Source organism: Macaca fascicularis, chromosome 3, assembly GCF_037993035.2.
Source record: "Macaca fascicularis isolate 582-1 chromosome 3, T2T-MFA8v1.1".
Taxonomy (NCBI): Eukaryota; Metazoa; Chordata; class Mammalia; order Primates; family Cercopithecidae; genus Macaca; species Macaca fascicularis.
The window spans coordinates 51,026,304-51,051,433 of NC_088377.1; the positions used below are offsets into that span (position 1 = coordinate 51,026,304).

Sequence of the window (25,130 nt, forward strand, 5' to 3'; positions counted from 1 at the left end):
ACCAAAAAACAAAAAAAAAGTTATAGAAGCATAACCATTAATACTGTCAGAGATTATGTACAGGAAGAGGCAAGGGCTAGGATCATTGAATTTGTCTTTTCCAAAAATGCAGTGATTGGCAAGAAAGGTGGGAACCTGTGTTTTCTCTCTCCCTCCCTCCAGTTTATTGTTCAGGGAGTTATTGGAGAGGGCTGCGCTCAGTCACGAGTCAGGGCCTTTGTGAAATCCTGCTTGCAAGCAGAATGAGCAGACATGGTTCCTTAGGTTTACTACTTTGTCTCACACTACAAAAGGGTCATTCATTGGCAGAGGTGTATTTACTGGGGGCCAGGTATAGAGTAATTCGAGAGGGACAAAGGAGGCAGGTCCCAGTCTTCAGGGAGCTCAGTGACATGTTTGCGCTGTTTTATGTAAACAGGAGATTGTCAGAAATGGAGGGGGGACCAGACCCAAGGAAGCGCCCGGAGAAAGGCGGGAGGCGAGGAGTGCTGATGGAGAGGAGGTGCCGAGAGCATCAGCAGGGCTGCTCGGTGGCACGAAGACGCCCGCGGGGACAAGAGAGGTCGGCTAGGGCCAGGTTACTCAGGCACGGAGGGCCACCTCCCCTCCAGGGACGTGAGCATCTAGCTGCACTGATTTGTTGTTCAGGAACAGGAAATGAAACCCCACAGCTTTGATTACAATAACCCACGCCAGCCTCAGGCTCATGAATATTCAGCAGGCTGCTTCCGGCTCGCAACCCCGCCTCCGTCCCCCTCCGCGGAGACTGCGTCTGCGTCGCCGGCGCGCGGCTCTGTCGTCATACTTGCGCGCCGTCGCCGCCGCCGTTGCCGCTCGCCGGGGAAACTGGAAGGCTGCCATGGCGAGCTCCGCCGCCTCCTCCGTGCGACCGCCGAGGCCCAAGAAAGAGCCGCAGACGCTCGTCATCCCCAAGAATGCCGCGGAGGAGCAGAAGCTTAAGCTGGAGCGGCTCATGAAGAACCCGGTGAGACGAGGCCTACCCCCTTCCTCTGCAGCGCCTCTGGGTTCCCGCAGGTCCACCTTCTCTACCTCTAAATTCAGAAACTTGGTATCCGACCCTCCCAGAGCAGTCTTTGGGGAAGAGGAGGAGGAGGCTGTCCTGGAGATAAGTGAACTTCCCGTCCTTGTGTGAGAGCCCAGCTTGAATGAAAGCACGGTGGAGCGGCTTCCCGCTAAGACCCCTTCTAGTTTAACTTTCTGTGAACAAAAAGCGTTAGACTGAAAAGGTAGAATTTGTGGGTTAGCAAAAGGGTATTTTCTAAACAACGCGGATCGTTAGAGAGTGGCAGAGACGTTTGGAGCGAGTTACTCCTCTCCCGCCCACACCCCCTCCGGGCCTCGGTCCCCTCAATCATAAAAACAATTGAACGGGAAACGTCCTTTATACCTTTGACCAGAAAAACTTGACTCTTCTCCCCTCGTAGTGTTAAAGTTGGCGATTTCTAGCTGGAAACTCTGGCTTAGGTTTCTCAGTTCTGCTCTGGAAAGTGTAACCCTGGGAAGGTGTGGACTGTGTTATACCCAAGAGTACATAGGATGAATAAAGCCACGACAGAGGGAAGAACACAAAATCAGCTCTGTGTCCAAGCAGCAAAGCAATCCTGCTTCATTAGTCAATTAAAATTCTTTGGTGATAAGAAATGTAACTTGGGGCCGGGCGCGGTGGCTCAAGCCTGTAATCCCAGCACTTTGGGAGGCCGAGACGGGCGGATCACGAGGTCAGGAGATCGAGACCATCCCGGCCTACACGGTGAAACCCCGTCTCTACTAAAAAATACAAAAAAACTAGCCGAGCGAGGTGGCAGGCGCCTGTAGTCCCAGCTACTCGGGAGGCTGAGGCAGGAGAATGGCGTAAACCCAGGAGGCGGAGCTTGCAGTGAGCTGAGATCCGGTCACTGCACTCCAGCCCGGGCGACAGAGTAAGACTCCGTCTCAAAAAAAAAAAAAAAAAAAAAAGAAATGTAACTTGGGGTGGACTTTGTGGCTCCTGCCTGTAATCTCAGCGCTTTGGGTTGCTAGGCGGGAGAATGGCCTGAGGCCAGGAAGGAGTTCAAGACCAGCCTAGGCAACATAGCCGGTCCCTGTCTCTACAAAAATAAAAAAATTGCTTGGCATGGTGGTGCACACCTGTGAGTCCTAGCTACTCTGGAGACTGAAGCGGGAGGATCACTTGAGCCCAGGAGTTCAAGGCTGCAGTGAGCTATGATTGCACCACTGCACTCCAGCCTGAGGGACAGAGCAAGAAGCTGTCTCTAAAAAGAGAGAGAGGTAATTTTGTTAGCAGATTTATACTTAGAAATGCTTTCATGTTTAAATGTTGCAGGACAAAGCAGTTCCAATTCCGGAGAAAATGAGTGAATGGGCACCTCGACCTCCCCCAGAATTTGTCCGAGATGTAATGGGTAATATCTGTGTGTTTGTGTGTGTGTGTGTGTGTGTGTGTGTGTGTGTGTAAATATAATGTTTTAAGGTAGCTATAAAAGCCCTGTAGTTAGTATTTGTTAAATCTCTGATGAGGGGAAATGTTTACATGTTCAGTGTTTTGCTTTTACAATGACGGGGATATAGTTGCTTTTATTTGTTCATTTGACATCAGTAAATTTAGCTTAAGGGTTATAGTTGCTTATGGTTTGGTACTATGGAATTTTTTCCTGCACTGTTGCTTTTTTTTTTTCTTTTTTTCTTTTGGAGACAGAGTCTCACTCTGTCACCCAGGCCAGTTTGCAGTGACACCATCTCGGCTCACTGCTACCTCCGCCTCCCGGGTTCAAGCGATTCTCCTGCCTCAGCCTCCCGAGTAGCTGGGACTACAGGCCTGTGCCACCTCTCCTGGCTATTAGTAGAGACTGGGTTTCACTATGTTGGCCAGGCTGGTCTTGAACTGCCAACCTCAGGTGATCCGCCTGCCTTGGCCTCCCGGAGTGCTAGCATTACAGCTGTGAGCCACTGTGCTCAGCCATCTCCTGCGTTATTCTTAATAACGCATTGTGGGGTTTTTTGTAAATAAAAATAGTTTTATTATTTTGTTGGATCATAAATTAACATATCTACAGGCATACCATGGAGATAGTGCGGGTTTAGTTCCAGGCAACCTAGTTAAAGTGAATGTCGCAATAAAAGGAATCATATAAATTCTTTAGTTTCCTAGTGTACATACAAGTTTATACTCTACTGTACTTTAATGTGCAGTAGCATTATGTCTTTAAAAAGCAACGTAGGCCAGGCGTGGTGGCTCATGCCTGTAATCCCAGCACTTTAGGAGGCTGAAGCAGGAGAACTGCTCGAGTTTGAGACCAGCCTGGGCAACATAGGAAGACCTCATCTCTACTAAAAATGTAAAAATTAGCCAGGCATAGTGGTGCACGCCTATGGTCCCAGCTACTTGGGAGGCTGAGGCAGGAGGATCGCTTGAGCCCAGGAGGTCGAGGCTCAAATGAGCTGTGATTGTGTCACTGCACTCCAACTTGGGTGACAGATCAAGACCCTGTCTCAAAAAAAAAAAAAAAAAAAAAACTTAAGAAAAAACACTTTTACAAAAATATGATTATTCTACATATACTACTTTGTAAGCACCTTTTTTTTCATTTAATGTATCATAGATGTCTTTTCAACTCACTGGAAATCTAGCATGACAAATGTGAAATCATAGAGGAGGTGAGAAAGTCACTTAACCACAGTCTGCCCCTCCTGATACTGAATTTGAGTGGGATTTTTAGTGACTTCACATTCAACATGTTTATAACAAATAATGACATCTACAATATGCCAGGTACTGAGCCAGTTCTTTATACAGTGGGGAGAAAGGAAGGCATGGTCCCTTCCACGACTTCCACTGTTTGTTTCTTTTTTTTTTTTTTTTTGAGACGGAGTCTCGCTCTGTCGCCCAGGCTGGAGTGCAGTGGCGCGATCTCGGCTCACTGCAAGCTCCGCCTCCCGGGTTCACGCCATTCTCCTGCCTCAGCCTCCCGAGTAGCTGGGACTACAGGCGCCCACAACCGCGCCCGGCTAATTTTTTGTATTTTTAGTAGAGACGGGGTTTCACCGTGGTCTCGATCTCCTGACCTTGTGATCCGCCCGCCTCGGCCTCCCAAAGTGCTGGGATTACAGGCGTGAGCCACCGCGCCCGGCCCACTGTTTGTTTCTTTAGTCCCCTTCGATTAAGGGTGACCTGTGTTGGTAGCTGAATTTCATCTAGAACCATGGACTGTCCTGGCTACAGGTTCAAGTGCTGGGGCCGGCAGTGGAGAGTTCCATGTGTACAGACATCTGCGCCGGAGAGAATACCAGCGACAGGACTACATGGATGCCATGGCTGAGAAGGTCAGTGAGCCAGAAGGCTGGTTGAGCCCCCATGTTTGGGCAGTGTGCATGTACTGCCTTTAGAAGAAAAACATTTGAGGAGGCCAGGCATGGTGGCTCGCGGCTGTAATCCCAGCACTTTGGAAGGCCGAGACAGGGGATCACCTGAGGTCAGGAGTTTGAGACCAACCTGACCAACATGGAGAAGCCCTGTCTCTACTAAAAATACAAAATTAGCCAGGCGCATGCGTGTAATCCCAGCTACTCGGGAGGCTGAGGCAGGAGAATCGCTTGAACCCGAGAGGCGAAGGTTGCAGTGAGCCAAGATTGTGCCATTTTCTCTCCAGCCTGGGCAACAAGAGTGAAACTCTGTCTCAAAAAAAAAAAAGAAAAGAAAAGAAAAGAAAAAAGCATTTGAGGAAGAATAGATAATGCTGGTTGTGGCTGGTGTGAGGTCTGCCTTCTACGGACAGCACAGCACGCAGAGTCCAGGTAAACCCTCAGTCAGAATCAACATAGCAAGATCCTTACACTAGACGAGGGATGGAGAGTGAGAGTCTTCCTCGTGTATGAAAGGGCACAGCTGAGACCCCTTTTCCCTCTAGGCCATTTGCCATGTGATAGAACAGCAAATGGGATCCCCACACCATTTAAGTTGTTACTTCTCTGTATCATCCTCCCTCTTCTCCCTCTTAGCTGAATGCCTAAATGCAGTTAGCTGTGCATTTGGTGTGAACAGCAGCTTGCTTTCACGACTGTGAAAGTGCATATAGTATCTGCCTCTTTGAGCATTTGAGCTTCCTGGCTCTGGAGCTGGCATTTCTTTGTGACAGGTGTCAAATAATAGACTATTTTAAGATTATTATTATTATTTTTTTTTTTTTTTTTTTTTTGAGACGGAGTCTCGCTCTGTTGCCCAGGCTGGAGTGCAGTGGCGCGATCTCGGCTCACTGCAAGCTCCGCCTCCCGGGTTCACGCCATTCTCCTGCCTCAGCCTCCCGAGTAGCTGGGACTACAGGCGCCCACAACCGCGCCCGGCTAATTTTTTGTATTTTTAGTAGAGACGGGGTTTCACCGTGGTCTCGATCTCCTGACCTTGTGATCCGCCCGCCTCGGCCTCCCAAAGTGCTGGGATTACAGGCGTGAGCCACCGCGCCCGGCCTATTTTAAGATTATTATTAATCTATAATAATTATAGGTTATTTGAGAATTGCTTCAGAAACCATATTTTGGGGGAGGGGTCGTTTTTAGACAGGTTGTCACTCTGTCACACATGCTGGAGTGAAAGGGCGCAATCTCAATTCACTGCAACCTCCGCCTCCTGGGTTCAAGTGGTTCTCCTCCCTCAGCCTCCCAAGTAGCTGGGATTACAGGCGTGTGCCACCATGCCTGGCTAATTTTGTATTTTTAGTAGAAATGGGGTCTCACCATGTTGGCCATGCTGGTCTCGAAATCCTGACCTCAAGTGATCCACCCACCTTGGCCTCCCAGAGTGCTGGGATTACAGGCATGAGCCACCATGCCTGGCCCCCAAAAGCAGAATTTTTTCTAACTCAATTTTGGCCATTTCAATAAATTCTTACTTATTTTCTTCTGTATCCTGGCTGTCTCTTTGGTTTAAATTTTCCCTAATGTTTTATTTTGAAAATTTCAAACAGAAAAGTTAAAAGAATTATGCAACACATATATCCACTCCCCCTTGACTTAACAATTCCTGTTGTGCTGGATTTTCTTTATCACACACCTATCGATCTATCCATACCTCTATTGGTATGCATTGTATTATGTCTTCCCAGCAGTCCTGTTTCCAAGCCTCATTTTCCTCATCTATAAAATGGGGAAAATTATAATTCCTCCCTTCCAGAGCTCTACTCATACCTCTATTCCTCCCATGAATTTGTTGGTTTTTTGTTTGTTTGTTTGTTTGTTTTGGTGCATTTCAGAGTACGCTGCAAACATCAGGACGTTCCATTCTTGAACATTCAAGCACGCACATTATTAAATAGGGTTTCATATTTGTGTACGCTTTTCTTTTTCCTTTTAAAGTAATATCTGGCCAGGAATGGTGGCTCATGCCTGTAATCCCAGCACTTTGGGAGGCCAAGGAGAAGGGGTCACCTGAGGTCAGGAGTTTGAGACCAGCCTGGCCAACATGGTGAAACCTTGTCTCTACTTCAAATACAAAAAATTAGCTGGACATGGTAGTACACACCTATAATCCCAGCTACTTGGGAGGCTGAGGCAAGAGAATCGTTTGAACCCGGGAGGTGGAGGTTGCAGTGAGCCGAGATCGTGCCATTGTACTCCAGACTAGGGGACAAGAGCGAGACTTGGTCTCAAAAAAAAAAGCATTTATTTGAACCTCTCTAAAGTGCCACAAATATATTTTACGAAATAATAGGCACCCTGGCCATACTGAGGAAAGGGACTTTTTTGGGTGCAAATTCTAAAATTAGTAACGCAACAATCCCTCACCCTTATTAGAAGAAGTCAGATGTACATTTGGAAAATCAAAAGGAACCTGCCAAATAACATTTGATTTTTTTTTTTTTTAAGAGACAGCATCTCACTCTATTGTCTGGTTGGACCTCAGCCTCCTCTGTAGCTGAGACTAAAGGCACTTTTCTCCTGGGCATTTCTGGAGGAACTTTGGTCTCCAATTAAAAAACGACAGACCAGACAGGTACCACCCAGGTAGCACTTGACACGCCATCATACCCAGTTTTGTTTTTTTGTTTTTTTGGGTTTTTTTGAGACTGAGTCTCACTGTCACCCAGGCTGGAGTGCAGTCGCGCGATCTCGGCTTACTACAAGCTCCGCCTTCCGAGTTCACGCCATTCTCCTGCTTCAGCCTCCCAAGTAGCTGGGACTACAGTCACCTGCCACCACACCCAGCTAATTTTTTTGTATTTTTAGTAGAGATGGCATTTCACTGTGTCAGCTAGGATGGTCTCAATCTCCTGACCTGGTGATCTGCCTGCCTTGGCCTCCCAAAGTGCTGGGATTACAGGCGTGAGCCTCCACGCCCAGCCATCACACCCAGCTTTGGTTTTTATTAATAGTAAGACAGGAAGGCCGGTGCAGTGGCTCACACCTGTGATCCCAGCACTTTGAGAGGCCAAGGCAGGCAGATCACTTGAGCTCAGGAGTTTGAGACCAGCCTGGCCGACATGGCAAAACTCCATCTCTACTAAAAATACAAAAATCTGCTGAAAATTCTGTCTCAAAAAAAGACAAAAACAAAAATTAATCAGGCGCAGTGGTTACGCCTGTAATCCCAACTACTCGGGAGGCAGATGCAGGAGAATCGCTTGAACCTGGGAGACGGCAGTTGCAATGAGCCGAGATTGTGCCACTGCACTTCAGCCTGGGCGACAGAGTCAGACTCTGTCTGAAAAAGAAGAAGAAAAAGTCCTGCTTTGGGCACAGGGTGGGGTCATTGTTGTGCTGGCTGTCGACTGATGCTTGCTTGTCCTGTAGTTTTTTTTGGCCCCTGGGTGTTGGTGGTGGTTCTTGTTCCTGCCATCTTCTGTTGGTAGCAATCTCAGTCCTAGTGAGAAGTATTAGACAGTTTTTGTCAAAATTCTACCAGGTCACTGCAATGGGTTTGCCTGTCAAAAATAATGCTCTGTGTATAGAAGCCATCAAGCTGGGTGCGGTGGCTCATGCCTGTAATCCCAGCACTTTGGGAGGCCAAGGTGAGAGGATCACTTGAGCCCAGGAGTTTGAGCCCAGGCAACATGGCAAGACCCCATCTCTGCGAAGAATACAAAGACTAACCAGATGTGGTGGCGCCTGCCTGTAGTCCCAGCTACTTGGGAGGCTGAGGTGGGAGGATGGCTTGAGCCTGGACAGTCAAGGCTGCAGTGAGCTGTGATCACACCAGTGTACTCTAGCCTGAGTGACTGAGCAAGACCCTGTCTCAGGAAGAAAGAGGGTAGGGGGGACTGAGGGAGGGAAAGGAAAAGAAACTACTATCAGAAACACTTTTATTTTTATAAACTATTTTAGAGGGGAGGACATAGAGCAGGTTGCTGTCTCAAACACTATAAATTAATCTGAAGTTTTTATATATTGATTCAAGATTCAGAGAAAATACAAAAAAATGGCCGGGCGCGGTGGCTCAAGCCTGTAATCCCAGCACTTTGGGAGGCCGAGACGGGCGGATCACGAGGTCAGGAGATAGAGACCATCCTGGCTAACATGGTGAAACCCCGTCTCTACTAAAAAAATACAGAAAACTAGGCGAGCGCCTGTAGTCCCAGCTACTCGGGAGGCTGAGCCAGGAGAATGGTGTAAACCTGGGAGGCGGAGCTTGCAGTGAGCTGAGATCTGGCCACTGCACTCCAGCCTGGGCGACAGAGCAAGACTCCGTCTCAAAAAAAAAAAAAAAAAGAAAAAGAAAATACAAAAAAATGTTTCGCAAACCTTGGCCTCCATGTACATGCAAAAGATTCTTGTTTTGAATGGCAAAAGGCAGTCTCTTGAGATTTTTTTAAAAAGGCAAGAGCATCCTCATTTTTTAGTGACTGACAGATCACCTCCATCAAAGCCCAGTCCTACTCACCCCTGCTTGAGACATTGCCTCTGCCAGGTGCGGCAGCCAGCTGGGGCTCTGTTTCGTTTACTTGCTGGTAAATTCGGCTTCTTCAGCAGCACAGAGTAAGACATTCACAGCTCAGCCTTTTTTTTTTTTTTTTTTTTCCCTGAGACAGAGTCTCGCTCTGTCACCCAGGCTAAAGTGTGATCTTGGCTTACTGCAGCCTCTGCCTCCTGGGCTCAAGCAGTTCTCATGTCTCAGCCTCCCGAGTAGCTGGGATTACAGGCGCCTGCCACCATGCCTGGCTCATTTTTTATTTTCAGTAGAGATGGAATTTCACCATGTTGCCCAGGCTGGTCTCGAACTCTGGACCTCAGGTGATCTACCCGCCTCAGCCTCCCAGTGTGCTGGGATTACAGGCGTGAGCCACCGCACCCGGCCTTCACAGCTCAGCTTCTAAGCAAACCAAATCTTTTAGAGTTAAGTCATTTGCTTTTTGGTTGTCCAGAAAGTTGGTTAATTAAAGTTGATTTCCTTCCTGAAGGAATATTTTCTGCCCTCAGAGAGAGAGCTTGTTTGATTTGGTTTCTGTGCCACTATAAGCAGATGCATACAGCCCTGGCGGTGCAGACCAGCAGAGGTGTTGAAGGCACCTCTTCGTCCTTTGCCGGCTCCTTATTTTTTGCTCCATTGACCTTTACGGCTGTTCCTGGAAGAAACGAGATGACACTTTGAATCAGTAGATGTCCTTGTAGTTTACAGGTGCATTTCTATTTTTTTGAGACAGAGCTCTCCCTCTGTCGCCTAGACTGGTGTACAGTAGCATGATTTCCGGTCACTGCAACCTCTGCCTCCCAGGTTCAAGTGATTCTCCTGCCTCAGCCTCCCGAGTATCAGCCTCCCAAAGTACTGGGATTACAGGCATGAGCCATTGTGCCCAAACTCTTATTTCATTATTCTTCCTAACAGCTCTGAGAGAGGAATTACAGTTTTCCCCATTTTATAGATGAGGAGACAGGCTTGGAGACAGAACTGCTGAGAAGTAATGCAGTCGATACAAATATATGTGTGGGTGCGTGCTTAGCAGCAGGTCATGGCAGCAGATGGCATGTGTTATGCTGCTTTAGAATCAGTCATTTGGTGGCTGGGCACAGTGGCCTGTAAACTCAGCACTTTGGGAGACTGAGGTGGGAGGATCCTTTGAGGCCAGGAGTTTAAAACCAGCGTGGACAACATAGCCAGACCTGTCTCCACAAAATAAACATAAAAATTAGCCAGATGTAATGGCATGCACCCATAGTCCCAAGTACTCAGGAAACTGAGACAGGAGGATCTGTCGAACCCAGGAGTTCAAGGTTGTAGTGAGCTATAGTGCTTACTGCACTCCAGCCTAGGCGACAGAGTAAGACCTTGTCTCAAAACCAAAACAAAAAAAACTCAGCCATCTGGTAACTGTGGTTGGGCTTAGGGCTTGAAAATTCCATGGTTCTAACCCTCCCGCCATTCCTTCTAATGAGCTCTGGGCAGTGTCCGAGGTTCCGGCTGAGCAGATGATGAGCGCTGCCCTCAGGGTGTCCTCTGCACTCCCTCCTGTGTCGTCTCCTGTATCATGCTGTGCCTCAATCAACTGAAAGAGTTACTTCGCCATCGGAGAGCTATGTATTGATTATCTGCCTTGCCTCTGGTACAGGCTTTTAAAGTTAAAATGGCCCTGGGGACCCGAGTAGTGCCTCTAGCACCCCCAGTGGTGTGACTTCTAGGACTCTCCTACTTAGCCTGAGCAAAACCTCCCACAGTCTACCCAGACCTGAGCGTGTCTAAATGATGTGGGTTTTGTTGCAGCAAAAATTGGATGCAGAGTTTCAGAAGAGACTGGAAAAGAATAAAATTGCTGCAGAGGAGCAGACTGCAAAGCGCCGGAAGAAGCGGTAAGAGGCATGGCCTAACTGTGATGACACTTAAGGGCCCGGGTGGTGACGGGGTGAGCTGAGTCCTTGCAGTCGGTAGTAGTTCCTCTGCATGACCTGTAGGGGTCATGAATGTAGAGCAGTGACATATTATCTGAGCAGAGCGCAAGTTCTTAACGACCCTCCAGCTGGTTACAGCTTGTCCAGAGCCTGCAAGTCAGGACTTCAGTGATCACATTGATTTCTGTGTCTCCTTCACGTCTGCATTTTTTTTTTTTTTTTTTTTTTTTTTTTTTTTTTTTTTGAGACAAAGTCTCGCTGTGTCCCCCAGGCTGCAGTGCAGTGGCACAATCTCGGCTCACTGCAACCTCCACCTCCTGCATTCAAGCAATTCTGCTGCCTCAGCCTCCCAAGTAGCTGGGATTACAGGTGCCCGCCACCACACCTGGCTAATTTTTGTATTTTTGGTAGAGACGAGGTTTCACCATGTTGGCCAGGCTGGTCTCAAACTCCTCACCTCAGGTGATCCGCCTGCTTTGGCCTCCCTAAGTGTTGGGATTACAGGCATGAGCCACTGCGCCCGGCTGCATCTGTATTTTAACAAGATGCTGCAGCCAAACTTCCCATTTAGCAAGTTTCTTAGATTAGGGTTTATGACTCCCTTGAGTGACTACATGGTGTACAGGCTGTGTGTTTATATGTGTATCTGTGTGTTTACATAAGTGGCCCTCAACATTTACAATTAGAGCTGAGCAGGATTCTAACAACAGCCCCTAAATATCTTGAAATGAAAAAGCATCTTTAGGGACCAGGCATGGTGGCTCACAGCTATAATCTCAGCACTTTGGGAGGCCAGGGCAGGAGGATCGCTTGAACCCAGGGGGCTGAGGCTGCAGTGAGTTATGATCGCACCACTGCGCTCCAGCCTGGGTGACAAAGTGCAACCCTGTCTCTACAATCATAAAATTTTTTTTGAAAAAGCATCCCCGTTATTTCTAAGGTTGCTTTGCCTCAGGGCTCCCCGGGATTTGCTCTTGAATCCTAATGAAAGCAGCTGATAAGGACGGACTGGCAGAGTCATGCAAAAGTTTTGGTTGGTGCAAAAGTAACTGCAGTTTTGGACCGTGAATTTTAGATCATTATAACTAGGCTCAAATGTGTTTATTAATCAAAATAAGAACCATTACAATCAACACATTTTTGCCAATGAGAAATAAGTTTATTTCTGTAACATAAAAATCCATGCTCCGGGATTTGAAGAAGTCTTAGCGTTTTCTGCATCCTGCTGGTTGTGGAAGTACTTTCCCTGCAAAAAGTTGTCAGAGTGCTTGAAGAAGTGGTAGTCAGTTGGCAAGAAGTCAAGTGAATATGGTGGATGAGGCAAAGCATTGCAGCCCAATTCGTTCAACCTTTGAAGCGCTGGTTGCGCGACGTGTGGTCGGGCGTTGTCCCGGAGAAGAATTTGGCCCCTTCTGTGGATCAGCGCTGGCTGCAGGCGTTGGAGTTTTCAGTGCCTCTCACCGATTTGCTATGCGTACCTCTCCAGTGTAATGGTTTCGCCGGGATTCAGAGAGCTGTAGTGGATCAGACCAGCAGCCAGCCATCAAGCAGTGACCACGACCTTTTTTTGGTGCGAGTTTGGCTTTGGGAAGTGCTTTGGAGCTGCTTCTTGGTCCAGCCACTGAGCTGGTCGTCGCCAGTTGTCATGTAAAGTCCACTTTTCATCACACGTCATAATCTGATTGAGAAATGGTTCATTGTTGTTGTGTAGAGTAAGAGAAGATGACACTTCAAAATTTTTTTTTATTTTTGCTCAGCTCACGAGGCACCCTCTTATTGAGCTCTCTCACCTTTCCAGTTTGCTTCAAATGCTGAATGACCAATAGAATGGTCGAGGCTGAGTTCTTTAGCCACTTCTCGTGTAGTTGTAAGAGGATCAGCTTCCATGATTGCTCTCAGTTGGTCATTGTCCAATGACCAATGGCTAGCCACGATGCTCATCTTCAAGGCTCTCGTCTCCTTTGCAAAATTTCTTGCCCCGGCACTGCACTGTACATTCGTTAGCAGTTCCTGGGCCAAATGGCGTTGTTGATGTTGTGAGTTGTCTCCACTGCTTTACTACCCATTTTGAATTTGAATGAGAAAATCACTTGAATTTGCTATTTGTCTAGCATTGTTTTCGTAGTCTAAACATAAGTAATAAGTCATTAGCAAAAAAAAAAAAAGCCCATTAAAATGATGTATGACATAATCACATCTATTAAAGAATATATTGGCTGGGCGCGGTGGCTCACACCTGTAATCCCAGCACTTTGGGAGGCCAAGGTGGGCAGATCACGGGGTCAGGAGATTGAGACCATCCTGGCTAACACAAAGAAACCCCATCTCTACTGAAAATACAAAAAATTAGATGGGTGTGGTGGCGGGCACCTGTAGTCCCAGCTACTAGGGAGGCTGAGGCAGGAGAATGGTGTGAACCCAGGAGGCAGAACTTGCAGTGAGCCAAGATCATGCCATTGCACTCCAGCCTGGGTGCTGGGTGACAGAGTGAGACTCTGTCTCAAAAAAAAAAAAAGAATGTATTCCAGGCCAGGTGCGGAGGCTCACACCTGTAATCCCAGCACTTTGGGAGGCAGAGGCAGGCGGATCACGAGGTCAGGAGATCGAGACCATCCTGGCTAACACAGTGAAACCTCGTCTCTACTAAAAATACAAAAAATTAGCAGGGCATGGTGGTGGGCGCCTGTAGTCCCAGCTACTCGGGAAGCTGAGTCAGGAGAATGGCGTGAACCTGGGAGGCGGAGCTTGCAGTGAGCCGAGATTGCGCCACTGCACTCTAGACTGGGCGACAGAGCGAGACTCCATCACACACACACACACAGAATATATTCCAATATCAAATAGCAAATTCCAGCAATGCAAAAACGGCAATTACTTTTGCACTCACCTAATATTTTTCTTATTTTGTTATTGTAATGTTTGTGTTATTCCACAGGTTTTAAAGGTACCATAAGAAGGTGTTTATTTTCTAAAATATACCATAAGGTAGTTAAGGAATCAATGTATATGGTTTTACATTTTTAGCCAGAAGTTAAAAGAGAAGAAATTACTGGCAAAGAAGATGAAACTTGAACAGAAGAAACAAGAAGGTGAGTGGTGCCCACTTTTCTTGGCTGTAGCCTCTTTCTTGGTGTTGGTCACAGTGGCTGAACTGTCGGGAAACACAGGGATGGAGAGTTTGGGCTGGTTGGCTGGCCACTGAAGAAATAACAGCTTATTCATATTAGCTAGGACCCATTGAATTGCGCGTATCAGAAAACCAAACTGGCTTAAGCAAAAAGATGCTGGCTCAAGTTAGGTCGAGGACAGACCTCCCTTCGGGCACGGCTGGTCAGGGAGATCAGTGACATTATTGGTTACTGACATCTACCCCTCTGTCCTGGTGTCCCGTCCTCAGGCCGCTCACACTCCTTGTGGTTTTGAGGTGCCTGCAGCAGCTCTTGGGGCTGCATCCCTCCTCAATATTGTCCAGGAGGGAAAATTGAGAGGATGCCTCAACTTTCCTAGCCAAAAGTCTTTTTATGTCTCTCTGGCTCTGATTGAGTCACTTGTCAGATCAGGTAAGAATGCTTTTCACTACAAGCAACAGAATGCAGCAATGAAGTGCCTAAACCACGAGGAGTTGTTATTTTTTACAGGATGAGAAATCTGGTAGTAGGTGGCAGCGTGATGTGGCTCAGCCGTGTGGGCTGGCTCCCCCGCACATCCCTTGGCCTTTACCCCAAGGGTGTGGGGTGGCTGCCATGGCTTCTGGCACCAGACCTGTGTTCAAAGCAGGAAGAAGGGGAATAAGGTACTTATGTGGTCTGCCCCTTTTATGTTGGAGAGCAAAAGTTTCTCCAGAAGTGCCCAGAAGACATCACCTTAAATACTAGGTCACTTTGCCATCCCTAGCTGCCATCAGGCTAGAGGAATAGAAAACAGAACTGTTGTAACCAACTCAAACCTATCGTGATCCAGCACTGCAAGCTGAGTACATTGCCGCCCCAGCCAGATTCGAGGTACCGTTAATAAGAAAGAGTCGGGGGCAGGATTGGCTGTTAGGTCAGCATCCCACCGTGCTGCCAATCCTGCTGCCTCTGAACTCATCACAACGCTAGGGGTGCTATCCCCCATCCCTGGGAACTCATGTACTGTGAATAAGGGAGGGGGGCCCCAGCTGGAAAGGGCCAAGGATGCTAAGAGACCAAAAAGTGACACTGTCCCCCACATGACTGAACCTGTGGCTATTCCTTGCTTGACCAGGTCTGCTTCCTGAGTGCATGATTGTGGTTTTTGGTTTTAGGGTGAAGTCAGACTTTCATTGATGTATTAAAATACAGTTGGGCTGGGCATGGTGGCCCATGCCTGTAATCCCAGCTACTTGGAAGGCTGAGGCAGGAGAATGACTTGAACCCAGGAGGCTAAGGTTGCAGTGAGCCGAGATCGCGCCATTGCACTCCAGGCTGGGCAACAAGAGCAAAACTCCATCTCAAAAAAATAAAACAGGCCGGGCACAGTGGTTCATGCCTGTAATCCCAACACTTTGGGAGGCCAAGGCAGGTGGATCACCTGAGGTCAGGAGTTCGAGACCAGCCTTGCCAACATGGTGAAACCCCATCTCTACTAAAAATACAAAAATTAGCTGGGTGTGATGACAGGCACCTGTAATCCCAGCTACTTGGGAGGCTGAGGCAGGAGAATTGCTTGAACCTGGGAGGCATAGGTTGCAGTGAGCTGAGATTGTGCCATTGCACTCCAGCCTGGGTGACAGGAGCGAAACTCTGTCTCAAAAATAAATAAAATAAAATATGATTGGCCACTTCTAAGAACCGCTCCTTATGAGTTGTAAATGTACTATGTGACACATTGGATACGGTTTTAGGTTGTTTCTCACCCTCTCCTAGAAGAAATTATTTTAAACTGCTAAAATGTGACTGACAGGACCTCATCCCTCAAATAAACTACCTCATCACTTTCCACTCCACCGCAGCAGTAGATCATGGAAGTACTTGGCCCAAGGAGGAGGATTGGGCACAAAAGCTATTCTCACAATCTGTTGAGGGGATATTGTAGCTTGGACCTATTATATTTGGAAATTTGAGACCAGCCTGGGCAGCATAGCAAGACCCCATCTCTACAAACAATAAAAAAGTCAGCCAGGCATGGTGGTGCACACCTGTAGTCCCAGCTTTTTGGGAGGCTGGGGCAGGAGGATTGCTTGAACCCAGGAGTGCAATACTAGTCTGGGCAACATAGTAAGACCCCTTCTCTACACAAAATTTTAAAAATTAGTCAGGTATGGTGGTGCGTGCCTGTCGTCCTAGCTACTCTGGAGGCTGAGGTGGGAGAGTCGCCTGAGCTGAGGAGGTCAAGACTGCAGTGAGCCATGATTGTGCCACTGCACTGCAGTCTGGGTGACAGAGCAAGATTCTGTCTCCAGACAACAACAACAAAAAGAATATATAAAAAAATAGGTCTCCTTTGCTGAGTAATTTGACCCTCCCTCCTCAGGGTTTGTTGGTTTTGCTGCTTATCATTGTCATTGTTGCTGTTTGTGTGTTTAGTGACTTTCCTAACAAATTCTGTAAAACCTGTATTCTTTGTTGTGTTTGGACTCTGAAGTCTCTGCCTGGTTAGCTTAGTTGGTCACTGGAAGATGAGAGATTTCCTTGAATGTCTTGAACCACCAGTCGTTGGCAAAGACTGTCTCCCAGTCTTTGCCAAGGACCTCTGTGTGTGTGTTGGAATTTGCCTCCAACACGCTGGCAGGCAGTCTGCAATTTGCTGTAGCCTTTACTTCCTGCTTGCACAGAGCCTCCAGGGCAGCAGAAGTGAGCAGTCAGGGCCTTGGCTGGCTTTCTTGGGCATGTGCACTGTTCTGGTGGCCCTCTAGCGTCCCAGCTTTTCCTTTTAAGCTTTTTGGTCAGTTTCTTGTTTGTGTCAATTGTTACTGCTGTCTTGGTTGGTGGGATGTTAAACAGTTGTCACTGATGGTTTTTGACAAACGCCCAGGGGAAAAAGCTGTTCATGTTGAGTGAGCTGAACTCAATGCTGAGTCAGATCAACGGAAGACAAGCCTTGCAGGTAGACGTTTCCAGGGAACTGCCAGACAGGTCAACTAGGGCCAGTGCCCTGAGAATGGAACTTCCAACAGCCCCCAAACCAGTCAGCCTCCTCCCGTTTTTACAGCTACTGTGGCAGGGGGGCTCTTGGTTTTCAAGGCTCCTTCAGATCTGGGGAGAGGGAGACAGGAAATTAAAACCCACGGAGCTCGTGCTCTTAGTGAGGTTCAGGCATTTGAACAGTTCGAGGAGCATTTCCAGAGTTCTGAAAAGGTTGATTTTTAGGATGTTTGCCAGTGTTCTATTACCTTTATGGAGAAGCAGATTTTTGGAGGCCCTTACTCTGCCATTCATCCCTTTGGATTTTAACTTTCAAACAGCACTGCATTTGAAGTGTGTTTCCTGTACGTCAAATGTTTGGGTCATGTTTTTAAATTCATTCTGACAGTCTATCTCTTTCTTGAAATGTTTGGATTCAAGGCTACCATTTTATTTGTTTTTTGTTTTCATTTTTGTGTTTTTGAAGCAAGATCTCACTTTGTCACCCAGGCTGGAGTGCAGCAGTGCAATCATGGCTCACAGCAGCCTCGAACTCCTGGTGGGCTCAAGCAATCCTCCTACCTCAGCCTCTTGAGTAGCTGGGACTGCAGGTGTGTACCACCATGTCTGGCTAATGTGTTATTTTTTTGCAGAGATGGGGTCTCATTATGTTGCCCAGGCTTGTCTTGAACTCCTGGGCTCAAGTGATCCTTCCACCTCAGCCTCCCAAGTAGCTGGGACCACAGGCCTGTGCCACCACACTCAGGTAATTTTTGTACTTTTTATAGAAACTGGGTTTCTCTGTTTCGAACTCTTAAGCTCAAGTGATCTTCCCGCCTTGGCCTTCCAAAGTGCTGGGATTTCAGGCGTGAGCCACCATGTGAGGCTGTCGTGCTTTTTCTCTGGCTGCTTGCTTTTTTTTTTTAAGATGGAGTCTTGCTCTATCACCCAGGCTGGAGTGCAGTGGTGTAATCTTGGCTCACTGCAACCTCTACCTCCTGGGTTCAAGCAGTTCTTCTGCCTCAGCCTCCCTGATAACTGAGATTACAGGCACGTACCACCATGCCCAGCTAATTTTTGTATTTTTGGTAGGGATGGGGTTTCACCATGTTGGCCAGTCTGATCTCGAACTCCTGACCTCAGGTGATCCCCCCACCTCAGCCTCCCAAAGTGCTGGGATTACAGATGTGAACCACCACACCTGATCTTAGTTCTATTTTTAATTTTTGGGTAATCACCATACTCTTTCATAGTGACTGAACCATTTTATACTCCCACCAGTGCAAAAGGGCTATAATGTCTCCACATCCTCACCAACACTTATTTTCTGTTTTTTGGGGTTTTTTGTGTTGCTTTTAGGTAACTATCCTAATGGGTGTGAAGTGGTATCTCACTACAGTATTGATTTGCATGTCCCTAATGATTTGTGATGTTGGGCATCTTTGTTTTTATTGTTGTTTTGTTTGTTTTTGAGACAGAGTCTCGCTGTGTTGCCCAGGCTGGAGTACAGTGGCACGATCTCGGCTCACTGCAACCCCTGCCTCCACCACGCCCGGCTAATTTTTGTAGTTTTAGTAGAGACGGTGTTTCACTGTGTTGGCCACACTAGTCTCAAACTCCACCCACCTCAGCCTCCCATAGTGCTGGGATTACAGATTTGAGCCACCACGCCCAGCCAGCACTTGAACATATTAAAAAATGGTTAATACCCCATGATTGTACATGCTTTGTACCAAACGGGAAGAATAGAGCGTTCTAAGGATAACCGTCATAAAAGTGGTTTGGGCTTGGACTCATTGGCTCATGCCTGTAATCCTAACATTTGGTAGGCCAAGGTGGGAGGATCGCTTGAGCCCAGGAGTTTGAGACCAGCCTGGTCAACAAAATGAGACCCCCATACCTACAAAATGTTTCAAAATTAGCGAGTTGTGGTGGTGCGCACCTGTAGTCCCAGCTTCTTGAAAGGCTGAGGTGGGAGGATGACTTGAGCCCAGGTGGCGGAGGCGGCAGTGAGCTATGATTGCACCGCTGCACTCCAGCCTGGGTGACAGAACAAGACCCTGTCTCAAAAAAGAAGTGGTTAGTATGCCATTTATCTCCCCTTCTTGACTCCCTTCTTTATTTTTCATTTTGTGAGAGTAAGCAAGCTTTTCCAGTTGTCCGGTGGAAGAAATGGAAACTAATGTGGTAATACCAAGTTGCGCCCCAAGGTGGCTTTGGTGCGCCGTGGGTCCTGAATGGACCCAGAGGCACAGATCGCTCAAGCTATTTTGGCTCTTGTCCTAAAAAGCAGGAGGGGGCAACTGGCTGAGTGTTGTGTTGTTGGAGAGGACATCTCACCGCTTGTTTTCTGTGCTGGTCCAGTAGCTCAGGGAAGACTCCCGGCAGTGTGGGACTTGTGTCTGAATGACAGCACAGGATGACATTAAGCCAGTGTTGATTATTCTGAAGCCTTGAACTCCCCAGATGATGTATTCCCACACCACTGTTACTTATCCTAACATAGGCCCGCCCATCAAAGAAATCCAGGGCGCCCTTAGGGAATTTGTTACTAGGCACCTCTAGAGCAGAGTTTCCTCCACGGATGCACTGCTGATGCCTCAGGCTGGAAAATGCTGTGTCGTGAGGGGCTGGGTCTTGGTCACTGCAGGATGTCTTAAGGCATTGTAGTGTCTAGCCCCCACCCAAGGCCAGGAGCACCCACCTTCCCCCAGTCATTGGCAGTTGGATGTCTCCAGACACTGCCAAATGCACCCTAGTTGGGGAGGAGGACGGAATTGTTCCTGCCTGAGAGCTCCTGATCTATGGGCAGGTATCCGGTGTCCAGAAGGCACTCAACATGTGTTTGGATCAAACTGTTTCTTTCAGAGCCAAAATCCTTTAACATAATATGTTGGAAAACTACCCACATCCTTTGTGTCTTTGGAAAAAAGAGATACTCTATGATCATTTTAGAAATTTTAAAAATATGCAGAAAAGAACAACATCAAAAATAAAAGTTGGCTGGGCACAGTGGCTCACGCCTGTAATCCCAACACTTTGGGAAGCTGAGGCTGGAGGATCGTTTGAGGCCAGGAGTTTGAGACCAGTGTGGGCAACATAGCAAGACCCTGTGTGTATTTTGTAAATAAATAAAAGTTATCTGTAACCCGTACTAAAAATGACTTTAACACTTTAATATAATTTCTTCAATTTCAGTTTTTTCATATATAAGCCTTATCTCTATAAATGCCTTGTTTATAGTTGTCCTGATTTTATCACGTAACATTGTATCACAAGTGTTTTCCCAAGTCTCTGCTTAAAAGGATTTTTTTCTAATCTGTTCATTCATCTGTTAAAAACAAAGTGTGTGCTTCAGTTGCAGTCAGTGGCATTTTACCCAGTATGCCTGTAGCCTGTGAATAAAATCTCAGATTCCTGGATCTTAAAATATTATATAAACAGTAGTAGAAGAGTACTGGAAGGAGGGCCAGGCACGGTGGCTTCTGCCTGTAATCAGCACTTTGGGAGGGCGAGGCGACAGATCACCTGAGGTCAGGAGTTCAAGACCAGCCTGGCCAACATGGTAAAACCCTGTCTCTACTAAAATACAAAAATTAGCCAGACATGATGGCGGGTGCCTGTAATCCCAGCTACTCGGGAGGCTGAGACGGGAGAATCACTTGGAACCTGGGAGACGGTGGTTGTCGTGAGCCGAGATTGCGCCACTGCACTCCAGCCTGGGCGGCTGAGTGAGATTCTGTCTCAAAAAAAAAGAGTACTGGAAGGAAATTACGTAGAAAGCTCGGATATCATCATCCTAGTTGATCACCTTTTTCTCTATTCATTTTCTTTTAGTCTCCATGTGCACATCATTTGTATGTAGATAGAATTATAGGAAGCTTTCCATTTTGCTTATTTAACATTATACACATACTGCTTCATGAGGCAATTCCTTCATAATTTTTCAGTGACTGACAATATCCAACAGTTGACATGCCCTAACACACCTAATCTTTCTCCTTTTATGAAACAGTAGATCGATTCCAGTTCTTGTCTTCGACGAATATCCTGTGTCTCTCCCTTCCCCCTTTCTGGGGTGATAGATTAAGATAAATTTCTAAACCGGGCGTGGTGACTTACACCTGTAATCTCAGTACTTAGGGAGGCCGACGCAGGCAAATTGCTTGAGCCCAGGAGTTGGGAAACCAGCCTGAGCAACGTGGTGAAACCCTATCTCTACACAAAGTAAAAAAATTAGCCATGTGTGGTGGCACATGCCTGTAGTCCCAGCTACGTGGGAGGCTGAGGCAAGAGGATCACCTGACCTTGGGGAAGTTGAAGCTGCAGTGAGTTGTGATCATGCCACTGCACTCTAGCCTGGGTGACAGAGCAAGACCCTGTCTCAAAAAGCAGAAAAAAAAAAAGATAAATTTGTAACCACGGGAATTACTAGATCACAGAGTATAAAAAGAACTCCTGGCTCTGGAAATATATTGCAGGTTACTTTCCAAAGGGATAGCCCCAGTTTTTGCCATTGACAGTGTGTGTTAACGGTACACTCTTACCATATCCTCAACATTTTACTCCTCCTCCACATGGGTAAGAATGGGGCACATGAGAACCACTCAAGGTCTTACTGGGGATTGAGTAAAAAGCCTTACAGAAATACAGTGTAGACCTGCAGGACCGTGGAGGCAGTCCCACTCTCTTGCCATGCCACTCCCCACGCACCCACCTGTGTACAGCCTCCAAAGCTCTTTTTTTTGTTTGTTTTTCGAGGTAGAGTCTTGCTCCATCACCCAAGCTGGAGTGCAGTGGCGCCAGCTCAGCTCACTGCAACCTCCGCCTCCCAGGTTCAAGAGATTCTCCCACTTCAGCCTCCCAAGTAGCTGGGATTACAAGTGCCCGCCACCACACTGGCTAATTTTTGTATTTTTAGTAGAGATGGGGTTTCGCCATGTTGGCCAGGCTGGTCTTGAACTCCTGATCTCAGGTGATTCGCCCGCATTGGCCTCCCAAAGCGCTGGGATTACAGGCGTGAGCCACCGCGCCCAGCCCCAAAGCTATTTTATAAAATGTACGTTGGATTGTCAATCATTCTTATGCCTTTGTAACAATACCCGAGATCATGGAATGCTTGTTACGTACCCCTAGTTCTAAACGCTTTGCATGTATTAACTAACATAATCCTCACAGCAGCCCTGTGAGGCAGTCCGTGGTGTGTTATCCCCATTTTACAAATGACAGACCTTAGGCACCGTGTGGTGGTGGCGCCCACAAAGCTGCAGAGGATGTGGGCAGCAGGCCGGGATGTGATCCCAGGCACCCGCACCCGCCCATGAGGCGATCCTGCGTGAAACCCTGTCAGCAGCCCCAGTGTTCCTGGCCTTCGCCGACTGGCCCCTCCCGGTCTCTCTACTATGCTGGTCTGTCCACTCCCTTCCACATACCCCCAGCTCTCTGTTCTTCAGCCTTGCTGCATGTGCTTAGGCCGCCTGTACTCTCTTCACGCCACCTGACTTCTCATCTGCCTGGAGAAGCTCTCTTCACCTTCAGCGTCCTCTTACAATACTTTCTGTCCGTGTAAAGCCTCTCCTCACCTCCCTCCAGCCTCCAGCCCTAGAAGTGGCCTTTTCTGCCAGCCTGCCCCATGGGGTTGTGTGTGCCCTTGGCTGCGGACCCTGCCAGATCACATAAGGTGCTTCTCCATTCAGCTATAATGTCAGTTCCATCTTTTTCAAAATAAGCCTCATTTTAGAATAGCTTTAGATTTACGGAAAAATTGCAAAGATATTTACAAAGCGTTCTCATATACCCAGTCTCCCCATTGTTTAACTTCCAAAGTTAACCTGGAACATTGGTCGCAATTTTTGAACCCACATTGATACCTTTATTAGCTAAAGTCCATACCTTATTCCAGCTGCCTTAGTTTTTACCTGATGCCCTTTTCTTGCTCCAGAATCCAATCCAGGGCACTGCGTCACATTTTGTTATCACGCATTCTTTGGCTCCTGTTGGCTGTGACAGTTTCCCAGACTTTATGTGGGTCCAGTACTGTATAAAACGGCCCTCAGTTGGGATTGGTCTGATTTTCTCATGATTTGACTGGAGTTGTTTGTTTTGGGGATGAGGACCACAGAGGGAAAGCACCCTTCTCACCACACATCAGGGCTGTGTCACAACTGCCAGCGCGGCCATCAGGTTTTGTGGGTTTTTTTTTTTTTTTTTTTTTTGAGACAGGGTCTCTCTCTGTTGCCCAAGCTGGAGTGCAGGGGCACTGTCTCACCTCACTGCAGCCTCAAACCCCTGGGCTCAAGTGATCCTCCTTCCTTAGCCTCCTGAGCAGCTGCAACTACAGATATGTACCTCCACACCCTGCTAATTTTGGTATTTTTTCTAGAGATGGGGTCTCACTGTGTTGCCCAGGCTCGTGCCATCACTGTTGATGTTGACCTTGATCACATGGCTGAGATAGTGTGGTCACGTTTCTCCCTCTTACATTTTCTCTCTTTTCCCCTTCCTGTACGATTCTCGGTGGAAGAAAGTCACTGTGGGCAGCCCACACGTAGGGAGTGTGGGGCTGTGTTCCTCCTTCCTGACAGTGAAGAATCTACATGCGTCGTTGAAGTCATTCTGCACTCAAGGGTTATTTCTGTGTATTTATCATTATTTAATCATTTCCTTCTATCAGTATGAACTTGTGGATATTCATCTTGTACTTTAGGTTATAGTCCGGTATTACTGTATTTGTTTTACTGCTGCTCATATTATTCCAGCTTTGGCCATTGGGAGCTCTTTCAGTTGGGTCCTGTGTTCCCTTGACAAAGTCCCATCATTGTCAGTATTTTTTTTTTTTTTTTTGAGACAGGGTCTCTCTCTATTACCTAGGCTGGAGTGCAGTGGCACCATCGCAGCTCACTGCAGCCTGAAACTCCAGGCTCAAGCAATCCTCTCACCTCAGCTTCCCAAGTAGCTGGGCCCACAGGCATGCACCACCATGCCTGGCTAATTTTTAAAATTTTTTTTGTAGACACGAGGGTCTTGCTATATGGCCCAGGCTGGTCTCAAACTCCTGGACTCAAGCAGTCTTCCTGCCTCAGCTTCCCAAAGTGCTTTAATTACAGGCATGAACTGCCACACTTGGCTTCCTTACTTCCTGGTACCATAGGATATTCCAGACTCATGTCTTGTATTTCCTGCCCTGGGCCCGGGATCAGCCATTTGTCCAAGAAGTCCTGGCTGCTGCTTTTTTTTTTTTTAGATGGAGTTTCACTCTTTGTTGCCCAGGCTGGAATGCAATGGTATGATCTCGGCTCACTGCAACCTCTGCCTCCCGGGTTCAGGCAATTCTCCTGCCTCAGCCTCCTGAGTAGCTGGGATTATAGGCACATGCCACCACACCCAGCTAATTTTTGTATTTTTAGCAGAGACAGGGTTTCACCATGTTGGCCAGGCTGGTCTCAAACTCCTGCCTGCAAACAGTCCACCTGCCTCTGCCTCCCAAAGTGCTGGGATTACAGGCGTGAGCCACCGTGCCTGGCCCCTGGCTGCTTTTACTAGAGAAATGGTATTAAAACCCAAGGTCTGGGGACTAGGCATGTTCTGTGCTACTGGATGGTTGCTTTTAGGCTCTCTCAGCTGACAAAGCCAGGAAATTTACCTGTGTACTCTACCAGTATATACATACATATCTGTTACTACTAGTACCCATAACCAACCTCATCCATATTACACTAACCTGAGTTCATGCTGATGTCTCCAAGTCCAGCCCAGTACGACATGGCTCATTCTAGCCTTCTCTCCTTATTTCTCTATCACCTCTCACCCCAGTAGTGAGTATCTTTGTTACCACCGTCTGCTAGCCATTTGCTTCATTGCTCAATTCCAGCATACATGGATAATGGCTTCAGAATTGTTGACTGTTACCCTGGGGGAAGCACCATTACCAACTAGGGACATTGCTATATGCAGTCCCTTCAGCCTTACAGAGGCCACTCATTTCAAGAATTACTTAGATCAGCACTTTTTTTTGTTTGTTTGTTTGAGATGGAGTCTTGCTCAGTCGCCCAGGCTGGAGTGCAGTGGCACGATCTCAGGTCACTGCAAGCTCCGCCTCCCGGGTTCACGCCATTCTCCTGCCCCAGCCTCCAGAGTAGCTGGGACTACAGGTGCCTGCCACTACGCCTGGCTAGTTTTTTTGTATTTTTAGTAGAGATGGGGTTTCACCATGTTAGCCAG

The 25,130-nt window shown here is 47.5% G+C and overlaps 1 protein-coding gene across 7 annotated transcripts in view; it reads left to right on the forward strand.

Annotated features, from left to right (window-relative positions):
• Positions 1–798: 798 nt before the first annotated feature.
• PRKRIP1 (PRKR interacting protein 1) overlaps positions 799–25,130 on the forward strand; it is a 31,825-nt gene continuing 7,493 nt past the window's right edge. For 2 of the 7 annotated variants that reach the window (XM_045389621.3, XM_045389623.3), the window contains exons 1-5: positions 799–985; positions 2,345–2,423; positions 4,241–4,341; positions 10,703–10,788; positions 13,852–13,916. In XM_045389621.3, coding sequence (XP_045245556.2) covers positions 860–985; positions 2,345–2,423; positions 4,241–4,341; positions 10,703–10,788; positions 13,852–13,916 — 457 coding nt within the window. In that variant the 5' untranslated portion in view covers positions 799–859. Of the gene's footprint in view, positions 986–2,344; positions 2,424–4,240; positions 4,342–4,667; positions 4,813–10,702; positions 10,789–13,851; positions 13,917–17,420; positions 17,522–25,130 lie in introns of all 7 variants that reach the window. The other 5 variants (XM_045389624.3, XM_074034625.1, XR_012432297.1 and 2 more) reach the window with 4 other exon arrangements.